The sequence below is a fragment of the Mirounga leonina genome, unplaced genomic scaffold, assembly GCF_011800145.1.
Source record: "Mirounga leonina isolate KUSES-001 unplaced genomic scaffold, KU_Mleo_1.0 Mir_104, whole genome shotgun sequence".
Taxonomy (NCBI): Eukaryota; Metazoa; Chordata; class Mammalia; order Carnivora; family Phocidae; genus Mirounga; species Mirounga leonina.
This window is the reverse complement of record NW_023270231.1, coordinates 14,567,571-14,594,036: the sequence shown is the minus strand read 5'-3', so window position 1 is coordinate 14,594,036 and position 26,466 is coordinate 14,567,571. Positions and strand designations below refer to the sequence as shown.

The 26,466-nt window shown below is 49.7% G+C and overlaps 1 protein-coding gene across 1 annotated transcript in view; it reads right to left on the bottom strand.

Annotated features, from left to right (window-relative positions):
• Positions 1-5,615: 5,615 nt before the first annotated feature.
• Positions 5,616-26,466, bottom strand: part of DOCK2 (dedicator of cytokinesis 2) — a 418,491-nt gene continuing 397,640 nt past the window's right edge. The window contains exons 44-52 of the mRNA XM_035014007.1: positions 25,699-25,785; positions 19,931-20,107; positions 18,394-18,477; positions 12,831-12,968; positions 11,159-11,286; positions 10,035-10,206; positions 8,880-9,000; positions 7,193-7,332; positions 5,616-6,269 (exon numbers count right to left, since the gene is read on the bottom strand). Of these exons, the coding sequence (XP_034869898.1) occupies positions 6,207-6,269; positions 7,193-7,332; positions 8,880-9,000; positions 10,035-10,206; positions 11,159-11,286; positions 12,831-12,968; positions 18,394-18,477; positions 19,931-20,107; positions 25,699-25,785 (1,110 nt within the window). The 3' untranslated portion in view covers positions 5,616-6,206. The remainder of the gene's footprint in view (positions 6,270-7,192; positions 7,333-8,879; positions 9,001-10,034; positions 10,207-11,158; positions 11,287-12,830; positions 12,969-18,393; positions 18,478-19,930; positions 20,108-25,698; positions 25,786-26,466) is intronic.

Sequence of the window (26,466 nt, the reverse complement as noted above, 5' to 3'; positions counted from 1 at the left end):
GCAAACTTTCCAAACGGGATTTGGAATCACACTGGCCCTGTGTCTGAAGGCGACAGGGCCCTCATGGTAGGTGGAGTGGCAAAGGCTCCTAGCACTGGCTGATGTCCTAATGCCTCATGCTTCCACCCACAAGGTGAGGTGCACAGGGAGCACGACACTGGGGGGTCAAGGAGCTGAAGTGCTTTGCTAGGGCCAGGGTAACGATAATTACAAACCCGTATAGTAGGGTGGCTCTTCCATGGCACTGGAGATGTTCCAAACACAGTGTGGTGGGCTGGGCAGCCGCAGGCCTGTCCTCAAAGTCAAAGCACCTCCTGACTAGTTTCCCGTTGTAACAATTGTCACAACTTAATGGCTTAATGCAACACACATTTATTATGTGAGTTCTGTGGATCTGAAGTCCAATAAGGGTCTTGCTGGGTAAAAATCAAGGTGTTGGCAGAGCTGTGTTCCTTCTAGAGGTTTGAGGGGATCATCCGTTTCCTTGCCTTTTCCACCTTCTAGAGCTTTCCGGCATTCCTTAGCTCAGGGCCCCTTCATCCACCTTCAAAGCCAGCAATGGACAATGACTTCATCTCATGCCTCATCCTCTGTCTCTCTTCTCCAGCTTCTGTTTTCCACTTTTAAAGACCCATGTGATGACATTGGACCCACCCAGGTAATCCAGGAGAATCTCCCTATTTTAAGGTGAGCTGATTAGCAACTTTAACTCCATCTGTGACCTTAGTTCCCCTTTGCCATGGAACCTAACATATTTATAGGTTCTGGGATTAGGATATGGACATCTCGGCAGGGGGGCATTATTATAGCCTCTGTAAAAGTTTTAGGAGAGACTCTATCTCATGCAGTTGCAGAGCAGACTATGCTGAAATCGGGCCAGAATCTGATTCTAATGGTGAAGGAATTTCAAAGATACTAATGCAAAGCCTCAGCAAGTCTCCTTGCCTCCTCAGGGCCCTGAGAGGAAAAGAGCAGACCCCAGGATCTGGTCTAGGACACTGGATGATTGAGCCTGAGAATCTCGAACCCTTCAAACCTCCTGATTGGCAGTAGTCTCTTTCTCTTGTCAGAAGAGAACAGCCTTCCCTCTCTTGGAGAGCTCACAGGCAGCATATGCCCTGCGGATTGAGGCTTATTCCTCTGGAGAACTGACTCCCTCACTGCCTCTCACTGCCTCTGCCTGGTAACCAGAGGCAGGTCCTGGTGTAGCCTGAGAGAGGAACTGTGTGTCCTCTTGTGGGAAGATAGAGCTTACAAGCCAGGGATTGGGCATCTGGCTAACAGGTACTGGGAAGATACAGGGGGATGGATCTGAGGGTGTCAAGGCTTAGGTGGTTGTAAAAAATAAGATTGGATAGGAGAGAATTCATTGGCATAGGGCACTTGTGACTCACTGAGGATTCAGTGTTATAGTAAAAATATCTGGAACTGGTTTTAATAGTTTCCTAAGATGATTCCTTAAAAACCCATCTGATGGTGGCCTACAGTGAATGGAGTGGAGATGCCTGAACATCTTGGGTTTATTAAAGAAGGGGCCTGCCACCTCTCACCGATGTAAATGTTACCAATATTTAGGGCTCCAGGGGTCAGGACACGCTGGGACATCCCACTGAATATACACAACAAGCTGTTGTATCTCACATTTCCTTCCACTAAAAAAGAGGCATCAAAATTGAGGAGTCATTTTCGATTTTTAGACACTAAAAAAATGGGAATACTGCTTCAAACTACTCATCAGGTGACTTTGGAGTATGCCAATATGAGCAGAGCCTAGAGCAAAAGTACTCTGCAGCAGGTCCAGGCTGTGGTTCAGGCAGTTCTGTGTACAGGACCATATGATCCAGCCGTTCTGATGCTGCTAGAACCATCTGTGGTAGACGTGGATGCTGAACAGAGTCCCTGACGAGGCCCTTTATGATAATCACAGCTCGTACTTCTGGGACCTAAAAGCACAGCTATGTTCTCCTTGCCCCTCTGTTTAAGGAATAGCTCCCAGAGGGCTACTGGATCCTAGCAGAGGCTGAGCACCTCATGGGAGGAGACTGAGAGTGCAACCAGAGATGTCCACCATGGCTGTCCTGGGTGTCTCCGAGGCATAAGGTGGGTCAACATGGCAGAAACCCATCATATGATCAGGATCCCAGGGAACTCACTTTTGCTTCACTGATGTTTCTCCTTCAACCCAGACCTGTGGACACTTGGAGGGGTTCCGTTTGGCCAACTTACAGAGAAGGGTGAGACTAATGCCTTGTTTCCTGATGGGGGGTCCACTCTGTTGGTGCTAGCCAGAAATGGACTGGTGTGTACAGCCCCAGCCAGGGAGGAGGGGAATCCCCCCTAGGGGTAGAGCTGCAAGCAACACACTTGGCTGACCGAGCTAATCGAGGGAGGCGTGAGCTGAGATGGACGTTCACACTCCCGGGCAGGAGAGCATGGCTGGGCTGGTTGGTCAGAGGACTGAAAAGAATAATACTGGAAGGTTGATTACTGGGGTCTAGGGAATAGGTGCATGCATGGTCCAGCAGGCACAGATTCAAGGCTGGTAGATCCACATTTGAACACCCACCAGAAAGACCATTGATAAAGTGGGTGACAATCAGGTGCATTGGATGACCCGTACCGCCAGTCAGCCTTGCTCCTCAGCCACCATTTGCTTGCCCCATGGACCACAAAACGAGCAGGGATGGAGCCTGTGCATGGATCCGACACATGGGATCCCTCTCGTCAAGGTATAGTCATTGCTACTGTTGAGTGTCCAGCCTGCTGACTGACACTGAGTCTGTGATATGGCCCCATTCCTCAGGCCGGCATGGTGACTCCCCACCAGCCACTGCTTCCTATCCCCTTCCCCCTTTCTTGCTGCCCTAGGATTGCATAGCCCCCAAACACAGGTAACCAGTCATTGCCTGAAGATCTGTTTCTTTGGGAACTGCAGCTATGACAGGAAGGCAGAGGCACCCAATGTTCAGAAGGAACAGCAAACGGATGTGTTACTGGTTAGGATGTCTGGAGGGCAGAGCCCAGCCTATTTTAGATGCTGGGAAGACCGTTTGATTTTCTGTTTCTCTACTACTTGCTGACACAAGCCTGAAAGTCTGGAAGAAAGAAAGAAGGCTTCTACTCTCCGTTTAGAGATAAGGCTAAAAATGCCCCTCCCCTAAGAAGAGTAACCTTGGTGCCCTAGCTCACGCTAGAGTGTGAATGGTAGATATCAGCTCTGTCTCAAAGGAAGAGGAAGGGACAGCAGAAAGCAAGGGGCCTCTGGGTGCCTAAACAGAGGGTGAGGGAGTGCCACGGAGGGGAGATTACCTACAAAGAAACTCGTGAGTCAGGCAGGGCTGATTCTAGATGGAGTCCTGCTGATCATAGCTATGTGGCCTTGGAGGAGTCATTTAACTTTAAAATGAGAGGGTTGGATGAAGTGATCTCTGAAGGTCCCTAAGAACTCTCCACCAGGAAAGGAAAAGACTACCCCACCCCACGCACCCCACTCTCCCTCCCTGGGCGCTCTGAAGGCATATGTATGCCCTTCCTTGACCGCACTAGCTAGTTTTTGACACAGTTGGCTTACAATAAGGGAACACCCAGGCGCACAAGGAGAGTTGTGCTGGACACAGAGCCCCCAGCCTCACTTATCCTGGGAGCCATCATTGGCACTGAGGGGGAGACTTTCAAAATGGGCAGGGAGCATGCAGAGTCTGATGTTGAGCTGAGGTTAAAGCCAGAAAATGAATATGTGGATTAAGGTCATGAGGCTAGGAGTGGACACAGTTGGCCGGGTGACTTACTGGATGGGTGACACACAGCTAGCTCTCCAGGCCTGGGTTTCCACGTCCAACCTGGGGTCCTCGGCCAACCTCGGGGGATTGGTGGGAAGATGTGAGGAGAGGAGGCATAGAGTAAGTGTCTGGTAAATGGAAGCCCTATTCTTGTCGTTTGTTATGGTTGTTACTGCGAGCATTGATGTTATTGGCATGGGTCACAACATCTGGAATTGTCCTGACAAAGCGCCAAGTGGGCCATCAGCCTGATGACAGTCCTAATTGAAAGGAGATGTGATCTCAAACTCTGTTTAAATAAGAATCCACCAATTTCACTGTTTGCTCCACTTCTATGGGAAAAGGAGAAGTGCTCAAGACCCCTTCAGACTTAATAAAAACTCACAGATACCGACAATTTTCCAGAAATGGAACTCATGGGGCCACACACTGTTGAGCAAGGAGAACAGAGTTATGGAAGTTTTAGAGGTTAAAGCTGACTTCCCCAGGACGCAGCAACAGTGTCCAAATCTGGGTGTTTTGCAAGAAGCCTTGGTAAGGAATGCCCTCTGCAGTTTCAAGGCAAAGGATCGTGTCTGTTCTTCTACAGCCGTGGCAAAAGGGGAGACCATATTTTCGTCTTTGTTGAGATTTTGTCCACTAGTAGTTGGAAGGGCAGACATTTCAAAGTTAAATACTGGGATCTCGTAGTTTGGACTGAGAAACAGCAGGCTTGGGAAGCTTGAGCCTATCACCTGGAGAGGAAAAGGGCAGAACAGCATCGACAGATACAACAAGGGACACACAGCCTCCAGAGTCTACATGGGCAGCATGGAGATGCCCAGGGGTGTCCGGCTCCTCAGCTTCTCAAGGGCCCTCACTTCTCTTCCAAACCTTCAGGAGCTGTCTCCTCACCATAGAGAACCCAAAACACAGACAAAACACCAACCACCACCATAACAGGACTTTGTGGACTGTTGAGGAAATTGGAAGCTGGACCAGCAGCAACAGGTCTGGGCTTGACAAGGGGAACTAGAGGCCCCCAGGAAGAGACTGGGGTGGACAAAGGCTATAGAAACTCAGGCACCAAGGTGTCTGAGAGATAGCACAGGGTCATGGTTAAAAGCCAAGCTTCCCATCTGGTTGCCTGGGTTTGAATCCCAACATTTTCACTTACAAGTGGATGATCTCAGGTCACTTCATGCCTCTGCGTCTTCATCTGGGTAGTAATCGTACCCACCTCTTAAATCTTAATATAGGAAGCTAATTCTCATCATGTCTGTAACACTGTGCTGGGCACGGTCAAGCTCAATCAATTTGAGCTCTTATCATCTTTCTCTCTCATCTCTCACTACCCCCAGGTCCCCATCTCTAAGAAGTGAGGTCTACCCCACATCTCTAGATAGCTCCGTGTTGCCACGTACTTAATATCCACCAAAATACTGACATCTTTCCCCGATGGAGTCCTTAGCCTCTGCCAAGACCTCTCCCTGCACAGTTCCCCTGGGCTATGTTGGTGAGACTCTGCTCCCATGCTCTCTTCTCTGCCCGGAGGAGCTCCTCACCTCCCTTGGGTCTCATCTGAGAAGCCTGGCATTCCTCCAAGAAAAGCTACCACTTCTGACTGGATGACAAAATCCAAAGGCCAGACCGTTTGTCCACTGTTTACTTAACTCTTGAGCATTTGGTTGAGTGGATTTTCTGTTTCCAAAAGGGGAAAAAGGTAATATGAAGATCACCTTGAGGAAGATTGTGACAGATTTTCTGGCTTGCCTACACCCCAGCATTCAGCCCCTAAGGAACTGGAATCATGGAGAAGACTCCTGGGGGTGGCATGGACAAGGAGGGCAAATCTGGCGCTGTGACAGGCTGGAGCCAGGCCCTTCACCATCACGGCAGGCCCTGGATGGCCTGCCTTCCCACCCTCTCCAGGCTGCAGGGACGCTGCTGATGGAATTATGCAATAAGGCTGACTGGAGCCATGCATCCATTTTTATTGTCGGTAAGAAAACAGCAACACTTTGGAGCAGATCAGCTAGGAAAATGACTGGCTGGTTGTATTAAAAAATGTAAAGTACAAAACTATTAACCAAAAATAAAATAAAAGAATATTTAAAAGGCTTTTCTGTTAAGTGCTAGGACTTAAAAAAATGAAATAAAAATACAGCTCCTTATACTTAAGAAACCGGGCAATAAAAAGATGCGCCTAGGATGTTGGGGAGAGCGTGGCGGGAGAGAGCATCTTTGCTGGTTCCAAATCCAGGCGGGGGGCGTTCTCACCTGCCACCCACATCACGAGGGTGGCCAGATCAGCCCTTGTTCCCTCTGAGGGAGGGCAACTGGCAGGAGGTCTCCCCACTGTTTGAGACCTCAATGTCCCACCGTGTCTCTCTTCTTCCAGAAAGTCCTCTCTCTGGCTCCCCTTGTGCGGCCCTGGTCAGCAGCTGCTCACAGGTCCGACGACAGGAAGTCAGGGATCTGCTTGCCTTCTTCAGGGGATTTGCTGGCCAGCTTTGTGGGAAAAGAAAATAAACACACACACCGCCGGGATGGGATTCTCATGAGTGCCGAAGCGGGGCTTCCCCCTTGCAGTCACAAGGATCCCTGCCCAAAGCCCCGTGAGTGCGAGGTAGCATGACCCTGACCATGCCCAGGGAGGTGGTAGCCCACTGTGGTTCGAACACAGCCTCTGTGGTCTCCTGCACTGTGGGGACCCAGGCCAGTCACTTCCCTAACTCCGGGAGCCCTGTACATTCCTCCCAGGGGTGGTGGCAGGTCACGTTGGACAAGGTCTGGAAAGTGCTCCGCGTGGTGCCTGACTCACTGCACGCTCACGGTAAACTTGTGATTATTATAGTAGCCGAGCTCCGGTTTATATCATCTTGAGGATCAGAAGTGTCAACGGGACTCCTTTTTAATCTTGAGTAAAGACTGACAAGTAACAATAGGAGGCAGGACTTGAAAAGTCAGGGCTTGGAAACTCACTTTTAATTAGTAGGATTCTGTAATATAAGTTGAATAGGAAAGCTCCTCCAAAAAAATATTAAAAAGAACTTTGAGCTTCCAAAGATAGCCAGCTGTTGTGGCTCTGACAGGTGCACCAAAGGGCAACTTAGGCAAAGGATGGTGACCGGTCCTGAGGTCCCAGGGGCCCTGTGTCTCCCCTTGGCACGTTCCTGCAGCCCAGCTGGGGTCAGTCCTGCTCAGAGACCAGGGCCCCAGAGGGGAACTGCAGTGGGGGCATTTCTGGCTAGTGTCGCAACCCCTGCAGGCCCTGACCATGCCTCCCGGGGAGTGTGCAAACATGCATGCGTGTGCATGCGCACACATGCTTGCCTTCCCTCCTCACCCCCAATTTCTCCTCTCTCTGCGTTGCTTTCTTCCCACCCCCACCCCCCACATACGCTTGTCTTTCCACCCATCTGGGTCCTCACCATCGTCTTGAAGAACTGATTTACTTTCTTCCGTTTGAGTGTCTTCTTGTCGTCCGAGAGAGGGAAGAAGGTCTGGCTGAGGCGGGGGGACGAGTTGGCGTCATCCGTCGTAGGCATGCCTGCCACTGAGAGCATGAGGGCTGGAAGAAGAGCCGGGAGAGGGAGTGAGTGGGTGCGCGGAGGAGAGGCGGTGCCCAAGGGACAGGAGGGTGACGTGGGGGAGGCAGGCAGGAGACCGGCTGCGGGACAGAGGCAGAAACCAGGGAGGACACGTCACGGTGCCAGGAGGAGGCGGGAAGGACTGCTTGTTGCTTGAAGGGGGCTGTTGAAGCTGTCCTCCCGGGGAAGGCCTGCCAACCCCCCTCCCCCCGACCCGGCAGGGGCCTGCGCCTGGCCCGATCATAGTCTTGTCAGGGCTTCTGAGCCAGAAACGTGGGGGGCCTGGGGGAAGGCCCCCTGGCCGCTGGGGCCCTGACTTCCTCAGGGAAGGTGGCCTTTTGCCCCAAGGTGGGGAGACCATGTGAGCTCACTCTTCCTTCACCTTTCTTTCTACACTGGGAGCGTGGATTTCTCATCTTCCCCAAGGCAGGGGCTGGTGGAGAGAACTGGTAGCTACAGCTCGCAGCTCGCAGACACGCAGACCTGCCTACTCGCTACTTCTTGATGCTCGGTCTCAACACTGGTAACATGTGGACAAGAGCACAGACCTCCAGGGTATTGTGGTGGTGTGAGCAGATGACAGGGACACGACTGTGTGTCCGGCCAGATGCCATAGCTCAGGGGCTGTCCTGCCTGGTGTGGCTGGGCAGGGTCAAGGGCATTGTTCCAGGAGCAGAGGGCCTGGCCTACACTCAGCCTCTGCCCCTTCCTAGCTGGTGACGTGTGGGAGACTGACATTGCTAGTACCTCAGTTTTCTCATCCACACAGTGGGGCTAATGACATCATCTACTTCATAGCTGGGTGTTGAAGTGTAAATCAAAGATGAAGAATTTAGCACAGGGCCTGGTGCGGTCAGCACTCAAGAAACGGCAGGTGTCTTTGCTGCGATCGGCCTGCCGAGCTCCACAGGGCAGCACGGGTCTGTCCTGCCCTCCCTGCCCTTGCCCTGCAGACAGCGGCACGTCAGACGCAGGGACCTCAGGTGTGCCCGTCTCCATCAGGGTGGCAGAATCCCCCTCTGTGACGTAGGAACGGCCATCTGTGTCCTGCTAACCTCCTCCCTGGACAATGAAGGAGTGGTGGCGGAAATAGGTAGCATCTATGAATCAAACGCTCTACGACTAGAAGGTGTGGTGGCAATTTGTACAAGTTCCAGAAATAGTGTTCCAGGTCAAAAAAGGAAACACAGGGCTTCTGGCCCGTGGGGGGGCCGGGCTAACTGAGAATGCAGGGCTACCTGGTTTGACAAGTGGATTCCCAGTGAATCCTGAGGACCAGAGGGACAACAGGCCTCCAGCCCAGCCCCAGGTGGAGCTTGCAGGTCAGTTTCCCCTACAAAAGGGGGTGTGTGTGTGGTGTGGTGTGGTGAGAGCTCAGAGGACAGGGGGCCTCTGAGCAGAACCTCTTGCCCCCAGGATGCCTGGCCCCTTTGCTACATAGATACAGTCCTCACCCACCCTCCACCCCCCAGGCTGGTAGCCCTGCTATCTCTGTACCTTCTGGTGCTGCTGGTGGCAGGGTGCATACCTGGGATGGTGGGCATGGACTGACTGGCAAAACTCATCTGAGAGAGGATGGATGCCCTGGGGGGGATGGCTGCATGCTCCGAGAGGTTGGTGTCACTCATGAACTCGTGCTTCCTGGAAAGCTGAATAAATACACCATGCATATACACAGGCATACACACCATGCACACACACCCACCCACCCACCCACCCACCCACACACATACCACAGAGGCTTAGCATCAGACAGCTCCTGGCCTTGAAAAATCAGTGCTAAGGGCTTGGCAAGGCTTCTTGTACCTAGTTTCAAGCTGACTGTTCTTTTTTGTATCATTCCATGCCAGGCCGTCATGTACGGTTGCATAGGTTGCATACTCTATAACTCCAGGGGTTGGGGGACATTCATTTAGACAATCATGTAAATGATACCCCCTAGAATTGTAAAACATGGAGGACTTATTTCCAGTCTTGTCCCCTGGCAAGAGTAGCCTCCGAGGTCTACAGGGAAGTGTATGGCGGATCTTTTCTTTACTGGAAGGCATTTTAGTTCAACCCTTGCCCTTTCATCCCGCACCCCTCCCTTACCAGTACAGTTAATCCCTCTCCCCTTCCTAGGCTCTAATAATGCCTTCAACAAACTTCTCTTTCAGGGGAAACTAAGATTTGCACCCAATGACACCAAGTTTCATTATTAAATAGTTATTAGTTGTAAGACAAAAACTCTCAAAGTCAGGGCAGTGAGAGTCCATTTCTGCATCTGCAGCTGGGCTCCTGGCTCGCTGGAGGAGCCCAGCAGGGGCTGAGATGTCAGAGGTTGGAATGGCCCTTGGGCTAGGGACTCGGGCTGGAGATGTAGAAACACCCAGCCCAGCAGTGGGAGGGCTGCTCTCTCTCTATGAATGCCACAGGCAGCTTCTCCCGTTTGCCGCATGGTGGGAAAGACACGCACGGGCTGGAGTCTAACAGCCAGGGTTCAAATCCCAGCTCTGTCACGTCAGGCTGTGTGGACACCTGCAGCACTTCGCCTCCCTGCTCCTCAGACTCTGCCTCTGCATCAGCTACTTCACTGCAAACGTGAGGCTCAAATGGGACCTTGTCTGAGGGCCCCGGATAACACGCCTGGTGTGTAGCAGAGATGTGCTAATGGTGTAAGAGGCATCCTGCCAGGGCTGCTCACCCGCTTCAGGTCCGACTCGGCTGCTGCCTTCTCGTCCGCAAACACTACACTGCTCCTCTTGGCCCTCTTCTTGGACCTCCGCAGCTTGACTTCTGGCAGAGTGCTCCCCGTGGAGATCATCTCCACTGGCTCTGCTTTTGGAGTCTTAGGGGTTGCTAATTCCAGATCAAAGCTGAAGGGCACAAGGGGTAGCAGTAGAAACTGCAGTTAGAGCTTCAGGGGAACTGCCTTGCAGGGACTGAGGCTGGCTGAGTTGTCACTACAGGGGCCGGGCGTAGATCAGCTAAGCTGGTAGAGTTTGGGGAGCCACTTGCTTAATTTGCAAACATTCAAAATACAGAGTAAAATGAAATTGAAGGAGGTGAGCCATAAGCAAGAAAGACTGGCGGTGAGGAGAGACACTTGTTAAGATGTGGCTCTGGATTCAAATCCGGCACTGCCACCCTTTACTGAATGCCTTTGGCAAATCACTCAGCCTCCCTGAGCCATTCTTTCCTTCCAGTAAATGCAGGTGTTTGCAGGACCTTGCAGGGCAGCCACGCGATGAGGCCTGAGGGCCCCTTAGCATGATCTTGCACGTGGAGAGTCCCCGGTTCACGTTCCCACGTCCTCAGGGTAGTGGAGTCGGGCTGGGGGGAGCGGAAGACACCAGGACGGCGGAAGGGGAGAGGCTTTTCGTGGGGTGAGGGAGAAACTTCCTCCCCTGCAGAGGGATGGGGGGGTGCAGGAGGGGCAGCTCTGCAGTGGGGAGTTGGGGGGCGGCACCCGGATAGAGGAGAGGAGAAGCCAGACTGAGGCAGGCTGGGGGTGGTGGGGGGGAGGTCTGGCTGCAGAGATGGCCAGGCTGGGAGAGTGCCAGCCATGGCTGTCCTGCCAGGGCCTCAGGAAAAGCCACCTTGGACTTGGGCCTCAAATGACCCCTCTCAGTGGCACTAAGAAGAGCAGTGTCACAGTGTGGCCGTGAGGGTTTTAGTGAGGCACCAGCTAGGGAAAGGCTTGGAGACACAAGGGTAGGGAGGTAGTAGACGGGTGGGCTCTGGGGCAGAAGGAGGAGCAGCAAGGCTTTGCTGGGGGCCGGGGGCGGGGAGGCAGGAGTGCAGGGGGCTCCCGGGGCAGGCACTGACCTCTCAGAGGTGGTCTTGCTGGGGGTGCTGCAGTCAGAGTTCATGGAAGCCATGGAGATGATAGACATCTGCCTGTAGGAGCGCAGCATTGACCGTGGGCGGCCCACGCGCCTGTCCTCGAAGTCGGGCTGCAGGTGGGGAGGGCAGGGAGGTTAGCAGCAGGCCCTCGGGCTGGATGGGCCGGCTCCTGTGGTGTCCCCTTCCCGCTGCCTCCTCCACCTGAACAGGGCTCAGCTGCTGCGCAGAGCAGGGTGGCCGCACAATTCCTGGCGGCTGACGCGAGGCATTGTTGTTTTAGAAAAGAATTGGGCTGGCCTTTATTCCTTCCTTGTTCCTGGGAGGTGACCTCGTAACCCCTGCGATGTCCCCAGGGACAGGAGTGTCCTCATTCTTCGTGGGGGCCCCTGATACTCATGAGAAGACTCAGGCTGGAGGCCAGGCCGGAGGGACCAACTGTGGGGTTACAGGGTCAGGCTTTGCCCCAGGTGATAGATGCTCTACCTCTAGGGAGGGGAAGGGGCTTGGGACAGATTTCAGTCAGGTGGCCAATGAGTCACCCCCTCATGACTATGTAGTAAAAGCCCAGTAAGAACTTCCAACACCCCAGCTAAGGTGAGTTTCCTGGTGGGTAATCGTACATGGATGGGCGGGTGACATGTCCTGAGGGCACATCAGCTGTGTGTTTGGGACCCTCCCAGACCTCACCCTCTGCATCTCTTCATTCGGCTGGTCCTAATTTGTATTCTTTGCCATAAAACTGTCATCGTAAGCATAGTGCTTTCTTGACTTCTGTGGAATTCTGTGAACCCGAAGGGGTAGAAGGAACCCCCAAATTTGTAACCAGTTGGTCAGAAGTGCAGGGGCTTGGGAACCCCAGTGCCTGAAGGGAGGGCAGCCTTATAGAGGAATCTGCCCTTAACCTGTGAGATCTGACCCAATTCTGAACAGTTAACAGAATTGCAGTGCAGTGTCATGTCATGGCTGGAAGATGCAACTCGTTTCGTGGAAAAACTTGGCTCAGAAAACAAGAGGCCCGGGTTACCTCTACACTCTTTTAGGAACTCATGACCCCCTCTGGGCCTCAGTTTTCTAATCTATAGAATCAGAGGCTTGAGCCACATGGCCTCTACAGGACCGCACAGCCTTGATGTTTCAGGATTCCACTTCCTGGGGAGGAGGATAAAGATGTCCCTGTGAGCACCAGGCCACTGGCCTCTTTATGTCACAGAGCCTATTAGTGGCCCAAAGCACTTGCTTTGGAGGCCAACAGAGCCCGGTGAAAATTCTGTCCTGTACTCACTTGTTATGTAGCCTTTGGCAAGTTACTTAACACTTCTGAACCTCCAAAAGAGAGGCGAGGAGTTGAAAATCATTCCTACTTCCCAGGCATGTTGTGAGGACTTAACAAGTCATAGACACCAAGTTCTGAGATCAGACTGGGCACATACTCGGTGCTTCGGCAGTCCCTAAGTGGGGAGGGCTCACTGTGCACCTGGGGTTTGTCTGGGGGTGACCGTGAGGGACCATGTTTACAGGAAGGTTCCCCTGGGTCAGGTCTTCCTCCAGGGCAGGTTCCTTTGCTGGGTCCCTGCCAGCTCACATCCCCACTGCCCCGCTCCCCACATCACACTCCACCAGTCTCACCCCTTCCAGCCACGCGGACCACACATACCATTTCTCTGACACCATACTCCTTCTCCACCTTCACTTTCAGGTTCTTGAAACATTCTTCCATCCGGTCGTGGAAGGGTCGCAGATTCTCTGACACCCTTTTCTCATGGATTTTAATCCCAGCTCCCAGGAAGGGGATCTGGAGAGAAAGGTGGTAGATGATGAGCCACAGGCTGGCTTCCTGGCTGCAGCTTGGGACCTGGCCCGTGAAGGTGGGTGAAGTCACACTGGCCTGCTCAGAACTTGTCGAGGGCACTGGGGCCTCTGAGACCTTCACACAGGGTCGGCAGCCCTGGGAAATGGGGAAGCTGCAGCCCTGGGGTTCACTCTGGAAGGGGAGAAACACCTCTGGCCACCCTTGTCCCCTAGGAGGATCGGACCCCCATTAGAGGCTGTATGTTTGGGAAAATCTTCCCCTAACAAATCTACTGAGGGACAGGGTGTGGAGCTAGCAGGGAAGAAGCTCTTGGTGCTCACCTAAAGCCTTGCCCAAGAAGCTCTTGGCAATGCAAAGGGAAAGAATGAATGTCAGAAGCTGGGGGATAGAAGAAAAGAAGGGCTGAAAGGAAAAGGAGGAATGACACAGCCTTGTCTTATAACATGGGAGGTCTGGTGATACTTTATGTGGCTGCTGAAGAAAGACAGGGAAGTGTTAATACATTAAGGTACTGGCCAATAGGGAATTTTTAAAAGGTGATGTAAAAGCCTTGGGAAGGTGGGGGAGGATGAGGTGACAGATGTGAGGGAGTTAAACTCATTTATCAACAAAGGAGGTCAATGGGATGCTGTCTCAACGGTAGCTAGAAGGAAGAGCAGCTGAGCCATGGTGGTCACTACTAGAAGGAATGCTGAGAGAGTTAGTGATGTGGCCCCAGCGAGACATAACTAGGGGTACAAAGAGGTAGAATATAGATTATTTTGAAGAAAAAAAAATCAACATTTCCATGATGGTGACATAAGGACACTGCTGCATCCTTCTTTGGGAGATATTCCTGAAGGGACAAGGTGAGTGAGCAACTGAAATCTTATCTGACCTACACCATGTCCAGTGAATGGAGGATGGCAAGAGACCTCCTGGAGCAGAGGAAGGGGTTAATGATACGAAGAGGCCAATCTGCCTCAAGGAACCTATGAGGGACTTAGGGATTGGAGGCAGTAGGTACCCCAGAAAAGTCAGGGTGACTTGAGGAGCTCAACATAGAGGGATAGGTTGAAGTTCTGTGACAGGAGCAGTTAGATCTCCAGGTCCTCATCACTTCACCCTGTGGCCAAGTGTTGTATTTTCCCATTTCCCCAAGAAGAAGTTTATCCTTTAGAACAATTAGAACAAGGAGCTCTGGGCTCGAGGGTACCAGGCACAACGGAGGGCAGGGATGAGGAGCCAGACTGGAAATGGGGGTTGGAGGGGAAGTCTGCACACTGACAGGAAGCCCTTCATTCCCCAAGTCCCAGATTCCAGCAGCATCATTGCCAGGATTACCATTCCTATGTTTGAAAGATGTGTAGCTGGAGAAAGTGAATGGCATTTGTGGATCACTCAGTTACCATATAGTGATGCCATCTAGTTGACAAAGCTATCACCCATGCACATAGAGTTTCACTCAGCTCTTTCGTGCCTCAGTCTTAACTATGAAGATCGCCAGACATTGGAGGAGGCTTTCCACTATGAAAAACAGAGATTAGAACCAACAGAGAGGAAAGAAAGCAAAAAGGAAGGAAGGAAAAAAGGAAGGAAGGAACAAAGGAAGGGAGGAATAAATGAACTAATTTAGAAAAAACAGGGAGAATAAAGAGGGCCTAAGGAAATATTATTTTTAAAAAGTTTAATTAATATATAGAAACAGAAAAGATCCTCCATCTATGAAACAAGACAAAGATCTTATTTAAAAAAAGAGGAATGATAATAGAAATCCCACATATAAAAACTAATAAGATATCATTAAAGAATGGAGGTACATTTATAGCTTGAGGTTTACATACTAACAAAGACAGGAAGTCAATTATCTAGGCATCCATCTCAAAATTTTAGTAAAAGAACAGCAAATTAAATCCAACAAGAGTAAAAGGAAGGACATAATACAAGGGAGAGTAGGTATGGATGACAAAGGAAAGAAATTTACAGCAGAGAGGATTGAGGAAGCCAAAGCTGATTCTTTGGAAAACTGTTTCTTTGTATCCAGCAAGGCTAAAGATGCTTGACCTGGAAATTCTAGCACTAGATACATACTGAGGGAAGTGAGTGCTCGTGTTCACCAAAAGACATGAACCAGAACGTGCACTGCAACTTTATTCATACTACACAAAACCTGAGAGCAACCCAAATGTCCACCAACAAGAGAATGGATAAATACATTGTTATGTTATTGTTATGTTGTATATTCATATAATGGATGAAGGAAACAAAAAACATAGATCTCTGATATATGCAACAACCTGGCTCAAAGGCATTGTGTTGAGCAAAAGAAGCCAGACACACAGTAGTAGATACTGTGTAGTAGTACATATATATAATACCATTTATATGAAATTCAAGAACAGGCAAAACTAACCTATGCTGATTGAAGTTTGGTAGTATCTACCAGAGCTAGATATTCTCATATACTATAACCGACTCCATGCCTAGGTACACACCCATCAGAAATTATGCAAACGTGTGCCCCAAAGACACATATAAAGATGTTCAGAACAGCATTCCTTGTAATAGCCCCAAACTACAATCAACCTAAATCTCCATCAGTTGAAAAAGAAATATATATGTTTCGGTAGAGTTACACAATCCAGCTGTACAGACTATTATACATCAGTGAAAACGGTTGAATGTTAGCTATGTACAACAAGATGAATGAATTTTACAAACATAATGTTGAGCAAATAAGTTAGACCCAAAGGACGCATACTGTGTGGCTTCATTTGTATTATGGCCAAAAATAAGCACAAGTAAACTCCAGTGTTTAGGAGTGAGTGCTTGAGTAGTAAAAACTATTGTAAAAAAGCAAGGAAATGATTACTGTGCAAGCAGGGTAATAGTCAGCCATGGCGAAGACTAGCAATGATACAAGCGAGGCTTACAGACACAAACTGGCTTCTGGGTCCTGGCAGAATTCTACCTCTTCATCCAAGTGGTGGTCATATGGGTGTACATTTTGTGATATCAGTGCACTGCATATTTTTGCTATGTGTACTTTTCTGTTTGTAATATCTCAGAACATGTTTAAAAGATGAATATACTGTAGACATCTGTCCACGCTGATAAATATAGAGAAAATCTTTACAAAGAAAAAAAAAATTAAGAAGCAATCGATCTTGAGATCTGTGAAATCTTGAACACAAAAAAGTACTTGGCAAGCTTTGGCTTTTGTTGTGTTGCTAGACTAGGGGCAAGGACATTCCCCTTTGAAATCGAAAGTTCTCAGGCTTTGAGAAAAATCCAAAGTGTATCTGGCTTTGTGAAACTAAGATCCAATTTAGAATTAAGCTCCAAGAGGTCAGGGAGCAGGCCTAATTTTGTCCAGCACTATTTCTGTTGCTGGGCACACAGGAGGATCTCAGTGACTACAAGGTACAAGAATGAGTGGTTAGAAGGGACAAGGAAGAGCTAATTCCCTGTATGTAATATTATAACAAGGCAGCCTTCACCATGGCAGGGCAACATCTTTTGAATGTTAAGTGCCCATAGTTAGGGTGCCTGGACTCTGAGTGGGAGGGACATGGCCCCCTTGGAGGGGGGGTACCAGGTGGGGAGTGGGCTTCTGTAACATGGTGGCTTGTTGGGGGCGGGGTGGGGGGAGAGGAAATGTTACGGAGAAGGTGGCCACCAGGGGCCGCTGTCTGAAGAGGCCAAACTAATGGCTCTTAGAAGCTGTAACCACTAATACATGCTTTCAAAGTCTCCCTTCTTTTTAGTGTCCCTCCATTAGCTCCAAGACTTGGAGAGAATTCTTTTAGAAGGCACAGCCTGGCACTAGCTGTGCTCTGAGGCTGAGGTTCGTCCTTTGGCTGTGGTGGACACAACATGGAAGATCCATTACCAGGTGATAAGACCTGCCCGGTGGAGAGGCCCAGGGCAGTGATATGGATTGAGAATTGACACCCAACAACCAAACAAATTTGTGTGAGGTGCTAGCCCTCCCTGGGGCATCCCAGAAATGTCTGAGAAAGGAACCCAATCAAAGCCAGGCCTTCCTGATTGCCGGGCTGGAGGTGGTGAGGGGGAATACCATTATTTGAGTATTTAAAGGGCATGATGACCTCGGGAAGCTGGGGATCTTGGGGATGTTTGGGTTTCACAGGTGGCACAAGGTAAGAGGGGAGAGAAAATTCCAGACACACAAAATCCACTCAGGAAACTGTGTCTATGCAGCACTTGCTGTTTCATTTTTAAAGCCTCATTTTGCATAAATTGGCAGTGGCGGAGAAGGACCTGAATTAGGAATTCTTATTTTAAGAAAAGAGGCTGCACCCAATGCTTCTCATTCCCTGATTTCCCTAGAGTAACAAAAACTCCCTACCACAATAGCTTGCTTTTCTTTGCATGGTGACTGGCAAGAAGGGAGGGAGGGAGGATAGGCAGCTGTTAACTGCTGTCCCCAGCTCTGTGCCTCCCTTTCTCTCCTGCCCTCAGGAGCCCACCTGGCGTTCTGGCCGCTGAGTGGTCCCTGCAGAGCAGGTTCATGTTCGAGGATGGGGAGTCTTGTCCTTTGGAGGCCTCTGGGTGGGGGGAGGTGGTGGACTGTTTCGCCTCCAGGGAGTAGGGGAGAGGGGGAGAGAGAAATAAAAGGAGAGAGAAGGAGGGAGAGAAAACATAGGAGAGGGAGCCAGAGAAAGGCAGGGAGAAGGAGGGAGAGAAGTGGAGAGAGGAGTAAGATGTGAGGGCCAGAGGGAGGCAAAAGACGGAGGAGGGATAGAAGCAAGGGAGGTCTAAGAGAGAAGGAGAAAGGGACAGAGGCATAGGAAGACAGAGACCGAAAGAGAGCAAGCACGGAGGGAGGAGATGGGGGCAAGGAGAGAAGAGATAGAGGGGAGACAAAGACAAGTGGGGTGGCAGGAAGGACAGTGCCTTCCAAGTTTTCTGGCTTGGCTCTGGAGGTGCAGAATGCAGGCTCTTTGACCAAAAACCCACTAAACGAAGGCCTCAATTATTTTCCAAACCTGATAATCCATCTGAACATTATATGCAACAAACTGGGTCAGCTTTAGGAGGTGGGGGTGGGGGCCAAAATCTATTATCTGATTGGCGCGTGCCAGGTGGGGGTCCTGGCTTTCATTTCAGTCCCACTGGGAAAAGCCACCTCTTCTGAATTCCACGTGCATTCTTAGCAGCATGCAGAACAGCATCGCTGCTCAGCACCTGTGTGGCGCCCCAGGGGCGCAGTGCCCCAAATCCCAGTTCCAGTGCGAGCCTGCTCACGGGAGATGTGGATTCAGAAGAAGGGCCAAAAGTCAAGGGACGGGAGAAGGGGTTAAACTTGGCCATGCCAGCCAGAGACTAGCTAGCAGAGGGGACGCAGCAGGGAGAGGGCAGGAAGGAGGCAGGGTGACCCCACCCCGGCCCAGCTGTGTGTTACCTGCCACGCAATCAGGTCCTTGAGGCGGCTCAGTTTTTCCTGGTCATCCGGGTGATCCCTTGTGTACTCCTCTGTGAAAAAGGCCTGGGGAGGACAGGCAGGCATTTCGGGTTTCCTATTCATGTGGCCTGGATCCCACAATGGGTCTCTCTGTTACTAGAAAAGGACGCTACTGGGGGGGCAGGCTTGAGGTCCATGTATTTGGATAGGGCAGGGCCCTGTAGGACGGACATTGTTTCCTCTTCCTGAAGGCTCAGATCAGAACCCCCTGGACAAGGGCCACAAACCCCACGGAAGTAGTTCTCAAATTCTCCCGGGAGCAGAAGCATCAGCATTACCTGGGAACTTGTCAGACATGTAAATTCTTGGGTCCCACCCAGACCCACTGAATCAGAACCTCTGGGTGGGGTGGGGGGTGGAAGGAGAAGCCGGCCTGGGATTCTGATGCTCCTTCAAGTTTTGGAGCCTTGCCGCAGGGAAAAGCACGCGGGAAGGTCTTTTGGCTGTGGTGCTCCAGCCCTCCTCATCACCTCCCTTACTGTGGGTGCCCCTGGCAGCCCCTAGCTCTTTCTGGACTTATGTCCTCATGTGTATGCACATACATAGGCATATATTATCACCCCTCAAGGCTGAACAAAGGCTTGCTGATGATGACTAATGGGATATCCAAGAGTAGCTAGAAGGACTGCTTGGGAGACTGAAATTACTGTCCCTGAATTATACTACTGCATTGTATTCTTAGTTTTACATCAGTGGAGGACATAGGAAAGATAAATAGGGAAATCATTATGAGATGTATTAGAATGAGGAGTCCATTTTCCCCCTCTGTGCCATTAATGTACAGACTAGGTAAAAGCCAAATAAAGCCTTCTTATTCTACTTCAATGCTGGGAAAAGCTATGTCCCTCTACTGAGAAATTGGCATTTTCCCCTAGTGGAAAATGTGACTCATATAACCACTGGCATTTCTCTTTTTGCCTTAGATACCAGGAGGCTCAAAAATAAAATCTGTGGCTAAAATGTGTGGGCATCTCTGGAGAGACCTTATGACCCAGATGCCTAGATTATAACTCCCATTTTGGAGTTGATCTCCTATCCTTTCTATATTTTCACAGATTCTGGGTTTCATTTCTTTCCATTTGTAGAGGTCATTTCGAGCATCTGTGGAAGAGATGGGTTCACACAGGTGGCGGGTACTTGGATGTGTGGCTCCTGCACTTCTGTCATCTGGCCCCGATCCAGAGCCTTTCCCTGAGAGAGATGCGCGGATGTGCCCAGGGGAATAGGGGATCCTTGTGGCCCCTGCTCCTTCCTGCTACGGCAGAATGTGGCATTGAGGGTGGAAAGGAGATGAGAGACGGGCTGTAGAAACTCTGGAAGGTGTCTGAGGTCCCACAAGCTGAAGTGTCCCTTTGGGGGACACACAGCCACAGTAAGATAGTGACATGCAGCTACATCTCTGCCCCCAGGCCCTCCTGTCACCGCTCTGTGGCCACAGTTGGGGGGGGGGGCGCGGCTGGAGGGTGGAAGCCCTCACCTTCTCGTATTTGGCGAACCCTCCCATGACAGCAGGGTCCACGATCCCGTTCAGGAGCATGGAGAGTGGGTTAATGGGGAGGCTCTCGTCACTCTGGTACTGGTTGATCATCATCAGAATCTTCTCATTGGCTGTGGACATAGTTTCGATGGCATTCTCCAGAGGGCTAATTGTGGTCTGTTGAAAACGAGATCACCAGGAAGAAAGGGCCTTAGCACGTTGCTTTAAAAACAGATATAATTATTGGTATTGATTTCATTTGGGGTTGGAATTCAAATGAGGCAATGCTCCCCAAGGGGCTGTAACAGGCTCTTGTTATAATCAGTGAGTTCTAGGGGCTGTCTTCCATCTGGGGAGAGACAGGCTAACTTTCTGCTTAGTGAGAAAGGCATTTCCCTGGGGAGGAAGAGGCGGGGGAGGGGGAGTCTCAGGCCCTTGCTGGGATTTCAGAGGCCCGGTATGCTCCAGGGAGGGTTTTCTCTTCTTATTCCCTGGGCGAAACATGCTCCAATTCAGCCCTTCCGGTTGTGCACCTACTGTGTGTGAGCTACTAGGTGTGTGGGCAGCCGGTGATCTGGTCACTCCGCCTGGCTCATAGTAGGTCCTAAGGTTGGTTGGTGTATAAAGGTCGCTGCTCCAAGGCAGGCTCGATTTAGTTGAGAAGATCAAACGAAACCCCTTTCTAACACCTCTTAGAAAGCAATACAAACGGAGTGCCATCGAATGGGAACTGGCAAAACAGGGTGGTTTTCAAAAGATGGGATCTGGAATTCAAAACTGAGCCAGGGGGTCTGCACTCTTTTTCTGTAAAAGGGCCAGACGGTAAGTACTTTTTAGGCTCTGAGGCAAGGACACAGCCTGCTATTGTAGAGAGAAAGCCGCCACAGGCCGCATGTAAACAAAGGAGCCCCGTTGTTGGTTGTTACAAGAGAACTATTTACCAAAATAGGTGCAAGTGGGGTCTGGCCCCCAAGCCATAGTTTGCGGACCCTTGAACTAAACAAATTAAAACTAAGTATAAATCTCAGCTCTGCCATTTTTTCTAGCTGTGTGACCTTGAGCACATTTTCTAACCCTTCTGAGCCTGGGTTGACTCTGGTAAAATGAGGACAGAGGATAAAAAACCTGCTTCAGAGAGTAGCTGGTAGCCACTGTTATTAATTCTTGTTGGTGTTAGGACAGAGGCCAGCAGCTGTCCTTAAGAAGGGAAGTCTTGCCAGCAAGGCCGGGTAGAGCCTGGACGGAAGCGTCGAGTAACGGGAGAAGACTTCTTGGCAGAAGGGACCCTACACTGGATCATCTGTGACATGATGGTCATATAGTGCCTGCCTCACTGGGTATGTAGCAAAGGTTGTTTGAGATAATACAGCACTTGACTCATAGGAGAGTTCTTTAACAGTTGGCACCTGCTAATTGTTATAACCATTGTGTATGAGGACAGACGGCCTCTATAGCCATGCTCTTGGTCATCTTTCTAAACCATTTCCGTGGATCTGTGAGATCCTAGCCTCCACACCCCCTTGTTTCTGGACCCTTTTGAGGAAGGCTGCTCTCTGCCGCCGTATGAAGGCCCCAGGAGTAGACTCCACCTCTGTTTCCTTCTCCCCCTGCCACATTCACACAAACACATTCAAACATGCACACACATGCGCTTGCACACATGGGCTCACACACACATGTGCACCCGTACAAGGAGGGAAATGAATTCCCGGGGGTGGCTGCTCAGGCTGGTGGGGGCTGAAGTCCATATGCCACAAGCTACAACCCACGGTCTCATTTCCATCAAGCACACAGACCAGCCCCGCAGGGACTTTACAAAGCCAAGGTCTAGACTGAGTTCTAAGGAAAATCTGTCACCACCCCTGGATTTCAACAATAGCCTGGCATATCTGAAACACGCAGGATTTAAGGTGAATTATTAAAAATGGGAAGTCCTATTGATTGGCTTTTTTTCCTCATTTCTGAAGCTATTTTTGAATCTCTAAGTCTTTAACCTCATTATAGCCATCAGGAACAGAGAATGAGAATGAAAATTCTTTTGGTTTCTCACCTACACTGAGTTTATAGCTCTCAGCAGAGTTATGGGGGTTATGTATTTGGTGGGAGGCCTGGATGTCAGGGGCTGATAACAGGAATAAAAGCAATGATCATGATAATGGGGCCGGCTCCATTTACTGATTGCCTCCCAGGTGTCAGCCCACGCTGGGCTTAGACCACACCCAGGTACTCTCCTTTTGTTCCCTGGACAACAGGGGTCGCTTGCCCCAGGGCAGATGGCCAAAAAGCTGGGAGGGAATGGGGGGAGGGGTTCCTGATTCAAAAGGCAAGCTCCTCTCACCACAGAAGGCCCACTCTGCTACCAAACTTGGCTTATTATTGGTTGTTAGGACTTAGTCAAATCCTCGGATCTCTGGCCCCTTTTCTGAGTCTTGGTTTCCTTATCAGCAGTATAGGTTTGTAATGCTTGCCCAAATTGCTGTGAGGGGAAACTAAATTATCAGGAAGCAAATACTCTGGAATAGTTTTAAGGGGGAGAAACATCAGCCAAAAGATGAAGTGATGGTGATCCCTTCAAAGGCATTTCCCTCATATCACCCTCCTAAATCCTCTTACGAATCCCATGAGCTGCACAAGACAGGCTAAGTTATTATTACAATTTGCTCCTACCACTGATGACTTGAACAGTTCAAGTCCCATTCTGGGCTTCAGTGACTTCATAAGCCAATAACAGCACTGGAGAAGAACCAGGCATGGGTTTGCACACTGCAGACCTGTAGGCTAAACTGGGCCTGGAGAGGCCTCTCATTTAGCCCAGACACGTGTTCTCATGTTTTAGATTTAATTCAACAGGAGGGAGCTTGCCACAGCTATGCCATGCCCTGCTGTCTTAATGGGATTATTTCACATATTTGCAATATCTTCCTGGGTTCGGAAGGTTTTTGCATTTGTAGCTCTTGGGCTAAATGACCTCTACAGTGCCTTTCAGCTCGGAAATTCCATAGTTTTTCAATCTCTATCTTACAGGTAATGAAAACTAAGGCTCAGAGATATACAGTGTTTGTCCAACATACATAGCTTGTTAATGCCCCAGCTGAAAGGGGTCTCCAAGCCCCTTGTAAAGACTGCATGTTCCCAGGGCCACGAACAAGGAAAGAACCCTCAATTCACAGAACCAATGCTGGAATTCTATCGGAAAACACTGCTCTGTACAAACAGTACTGTAGTCATGACAATTCGTGCAAGAAACAACTGACAACAAGATACCAATTCATATAAGACAAAAACAGATTTTTGAAAATGAACTCACTCAGCAGGCATGAAACTTTGATGTCTGAGACATCCTGAAGTTCTTGGTAACTCAACTGAAGGAGGCTATTACAGGTAAGTTCACTCCAATCAACTTTCGGGACATTTTCCAAACCCCCTCTCTCAGAAGGCATCCGGATAAATGAAGCAAAACAAAAAGGTTGGCTCTTTCCTAACTTCATAATCCTGAGTTCACAAAACAAGATAACCAGCTCAGATATTAAGGGTTTCTGCATATTAACTGAGTGATTGAGTGATGGCTTTATTTAACAAATAATCTTGAGCACCTTATGTACCCGAGATTAATTTTTGCACTCAGAGATAGGGTCGGGAACAAAATAGCCAAAAATCTCTCTTCCTGGAGCTTATATTCTAGTAGAGATTATATTATGTTACCATGTTTAAAATTCTATGGGGGGCACCTGGGTGGCTCACTTGGTTAAGCGTCTGCCTTCGGCTCAGGTCATGATTCCAGAGTCCCAGGATCAAGCCCCGCATCAGGCTCTCTGCTCAGCGGGGAGTCTGCTTCTCCCTCTCCTTCTCCCACTCCCCCTGCTCATTGTCTCTCTCTCTCTCTCTCAAATAAATAAATAAAATCTTAAAAAAAAAAAAAAAGCGACCCATAGGCAAATTATGTAGTCTATTAGGGGGTGATGGGTGCTTTGAGGAGAAACACCATAGAGGGATTGGCGGGTGGTGGGGGAGGACAGGGAGTACAGGGGGAACTCCCTCAGTCTGCCCACAGCCTAGCTGGAGCAGAATACCACCAGAGGATAAGACACAGCCAGGGCCAATGGGTGGAGGCTACATATTAGCAGAAAGTTTCTGATTCCTCACCTCAAAAATGGGATTGGTGAGAGTATATATGTCTCAGGGTTTTGTAAGGATTAGATGGGATAATGCTGTAAAGCCCTTGATACTGTGCCTGGGACACCTGTCAAAGCTTATCATGTACCAATGTGTCCCATGAGTAAAGAGCATGAATAGTTTTTTCTTTCCAGGGTGCCACTGATGTCGGGATGGGCTGGGGACATGTTTAGGAAGGAGAGAGTGAATCTGGTCCAGATGTCTGATATAGGAGGTGAAAATCAAATCCCACTTCTTCCACTAAAGCTTAAATAACCCACAAACTCACATGGTACATCAGTTCCCTGATCTGTGAAATGGGAGAATAAGAATATCTACTTTGCAGTCCTGTGGAGGGGTTTAGGTGAGATAATGCATGTGAACAGTTTAGCACATGCTTGATAAAAGTTTGCTGATGTCATCATCATTATGATATTTTCCCTAAGGTCTAGGCCAAGCCCATGAAAAGGAGATTGGAGGGCCATCAAGCTGCTGGGGGACAGTAAGGGCTAGAGTGGGATGGTCTCAAGCTGATAATACAGCAGCTGGACAAGGTCAGCCAGACCATGTCCCTTCTTTGCTCATGGCTCCAGGTCAGTCAGTGGAAAAGCTAAAGTCCTTATGGTGGCCTACAAGGTCCTGCAGGATCTGGTATCAGGTTCCAACTACTCACCCTCATTTGCCGTGAATCAGACACAAGCACGTTCCGTCCCCAGGGCCTGTGCACTTGTTGGTCCCGCTGCTAGAATGCCTTCTCTGTGATATCTGCGTGGACTACTCCCTCACTTCCACCAGGCCTTCCATTTTGGCAAGGAGGCATTCTCTGACCACCCTATTTAATATAGCAGCACTCCGCCACCACCTTTCTTTTATTTTTCCCCATTCTGGTTATCACCATGACATTATTATACTTACTTCGACTTTTCAGTATGTCTTCCCCACTAGAATGTAAGTGCCACTGAAAAATCCCTAGGTGCTTGACATGTGTTGGGTACTCATTAAATATTTATTAAATGAATAAATGAATGACACCCTGAATATGTCCCCATGTTTCAAGTTTCCTCATAATCACCCTGGCCTTCCCTTTGCATCCTGGGAGCTGCAAGATCCTTAGCTGTTTAAGGACCTGGAGGCCCTGAAGTGTGTTGAGAAGCAAAAGACATGCTATCTCCCCAAGGGGAGTTCAAACAATTGCAGTCTAGCCAGAGCTTTGCCTCTGTGTGATTTCCTCTCTCTGAGCCTCAGTTTATCCAACTATAAAATGGGTTCACAGTGGGATTCTGCAGAGGAGCCCCAAGGTGCTGCTGAGATAGGAGGAGATGAGGAGATGAGGATATGACTGAGTGCATGGTGTTCTAGGCCCTGCCTCCCTGCTGCACCCAGCCACAGAAGCTTCCATTCATCAGCTTTATTACAAGATTCTTGTGTAGGTTTCATTTGCCAGGGGGAAAAACTTGTCTGATGCTTAAGAGAGAAATCTGAAAGCAGGTGATCTGGACGGTACCACAGGTCCCTTCTTGCATTGGAATTCTAGGCTTTGAACAAAAGCTTGTCCCCTTCTTATAGTTTAAAGGGGCTCCTGAGACTGGCTATGCCCGGAAGGCCTGGAGACTCACCTGGGACATGTGAACCACCTCAAACCAGCGCAGGATCCCTGGAAGCTTGTATGCAGTTATGAAGGAGGTTCTCTCGATCCACATCGACTGTCCCATAAGCAGGGGGTGGTAAGGACAGGAAAGCAACACACTTGATGAAAACTGGCCACCCAGCCAGGCCCCCAAACCTCTCATCTACTCAGAGTCCAGATAAATGTTGCAAGACTCAGAAACATCCTCCCACCTTATCCTTAAGAATTCTTTCCCAATGTGAAGTTAAAGTTTTCCCTGGATTTAGGCCCAGTAAGTCTTAATCTGGGTCTCTGAATCGTCAGGATTTTTAAGCAATATTGAATGCATCTACCTGCATTGTCTGGGGGGAGGGTTCACAGTGTTACATTCTTAAAGGGCCAGTGACTTCCAAAATATGAAGAATCACAGTCTAAAGCAAAGAGCGGAGAGAAACTTAGAGCCACCTCCTCATGCCAGCCTTGGGAACAGAAGACAGATACTAGCTGGGAAGCACACAGGGGATCCTGGGGACTGAAATCCCTGTGGCTTCTTATTACTATTTTTTTGGAAGGTTTGACTTCATCAACATCCCTGCTTAGCCTGAGGGTTCCTACCTTCCGGAAATGTCTGAAATGCCCTGTGGTTGAAAAGGCCTGGTCTGTATCTTGAAACTGGAGAGGCTCAAGAAATGAAAACAAACCCAGTGGAAAAGACTGGAGAATGGGTGTCATCATATTAACAGATGTTAGTTTTACTTCTTTCTGCTTTGGAACAAAT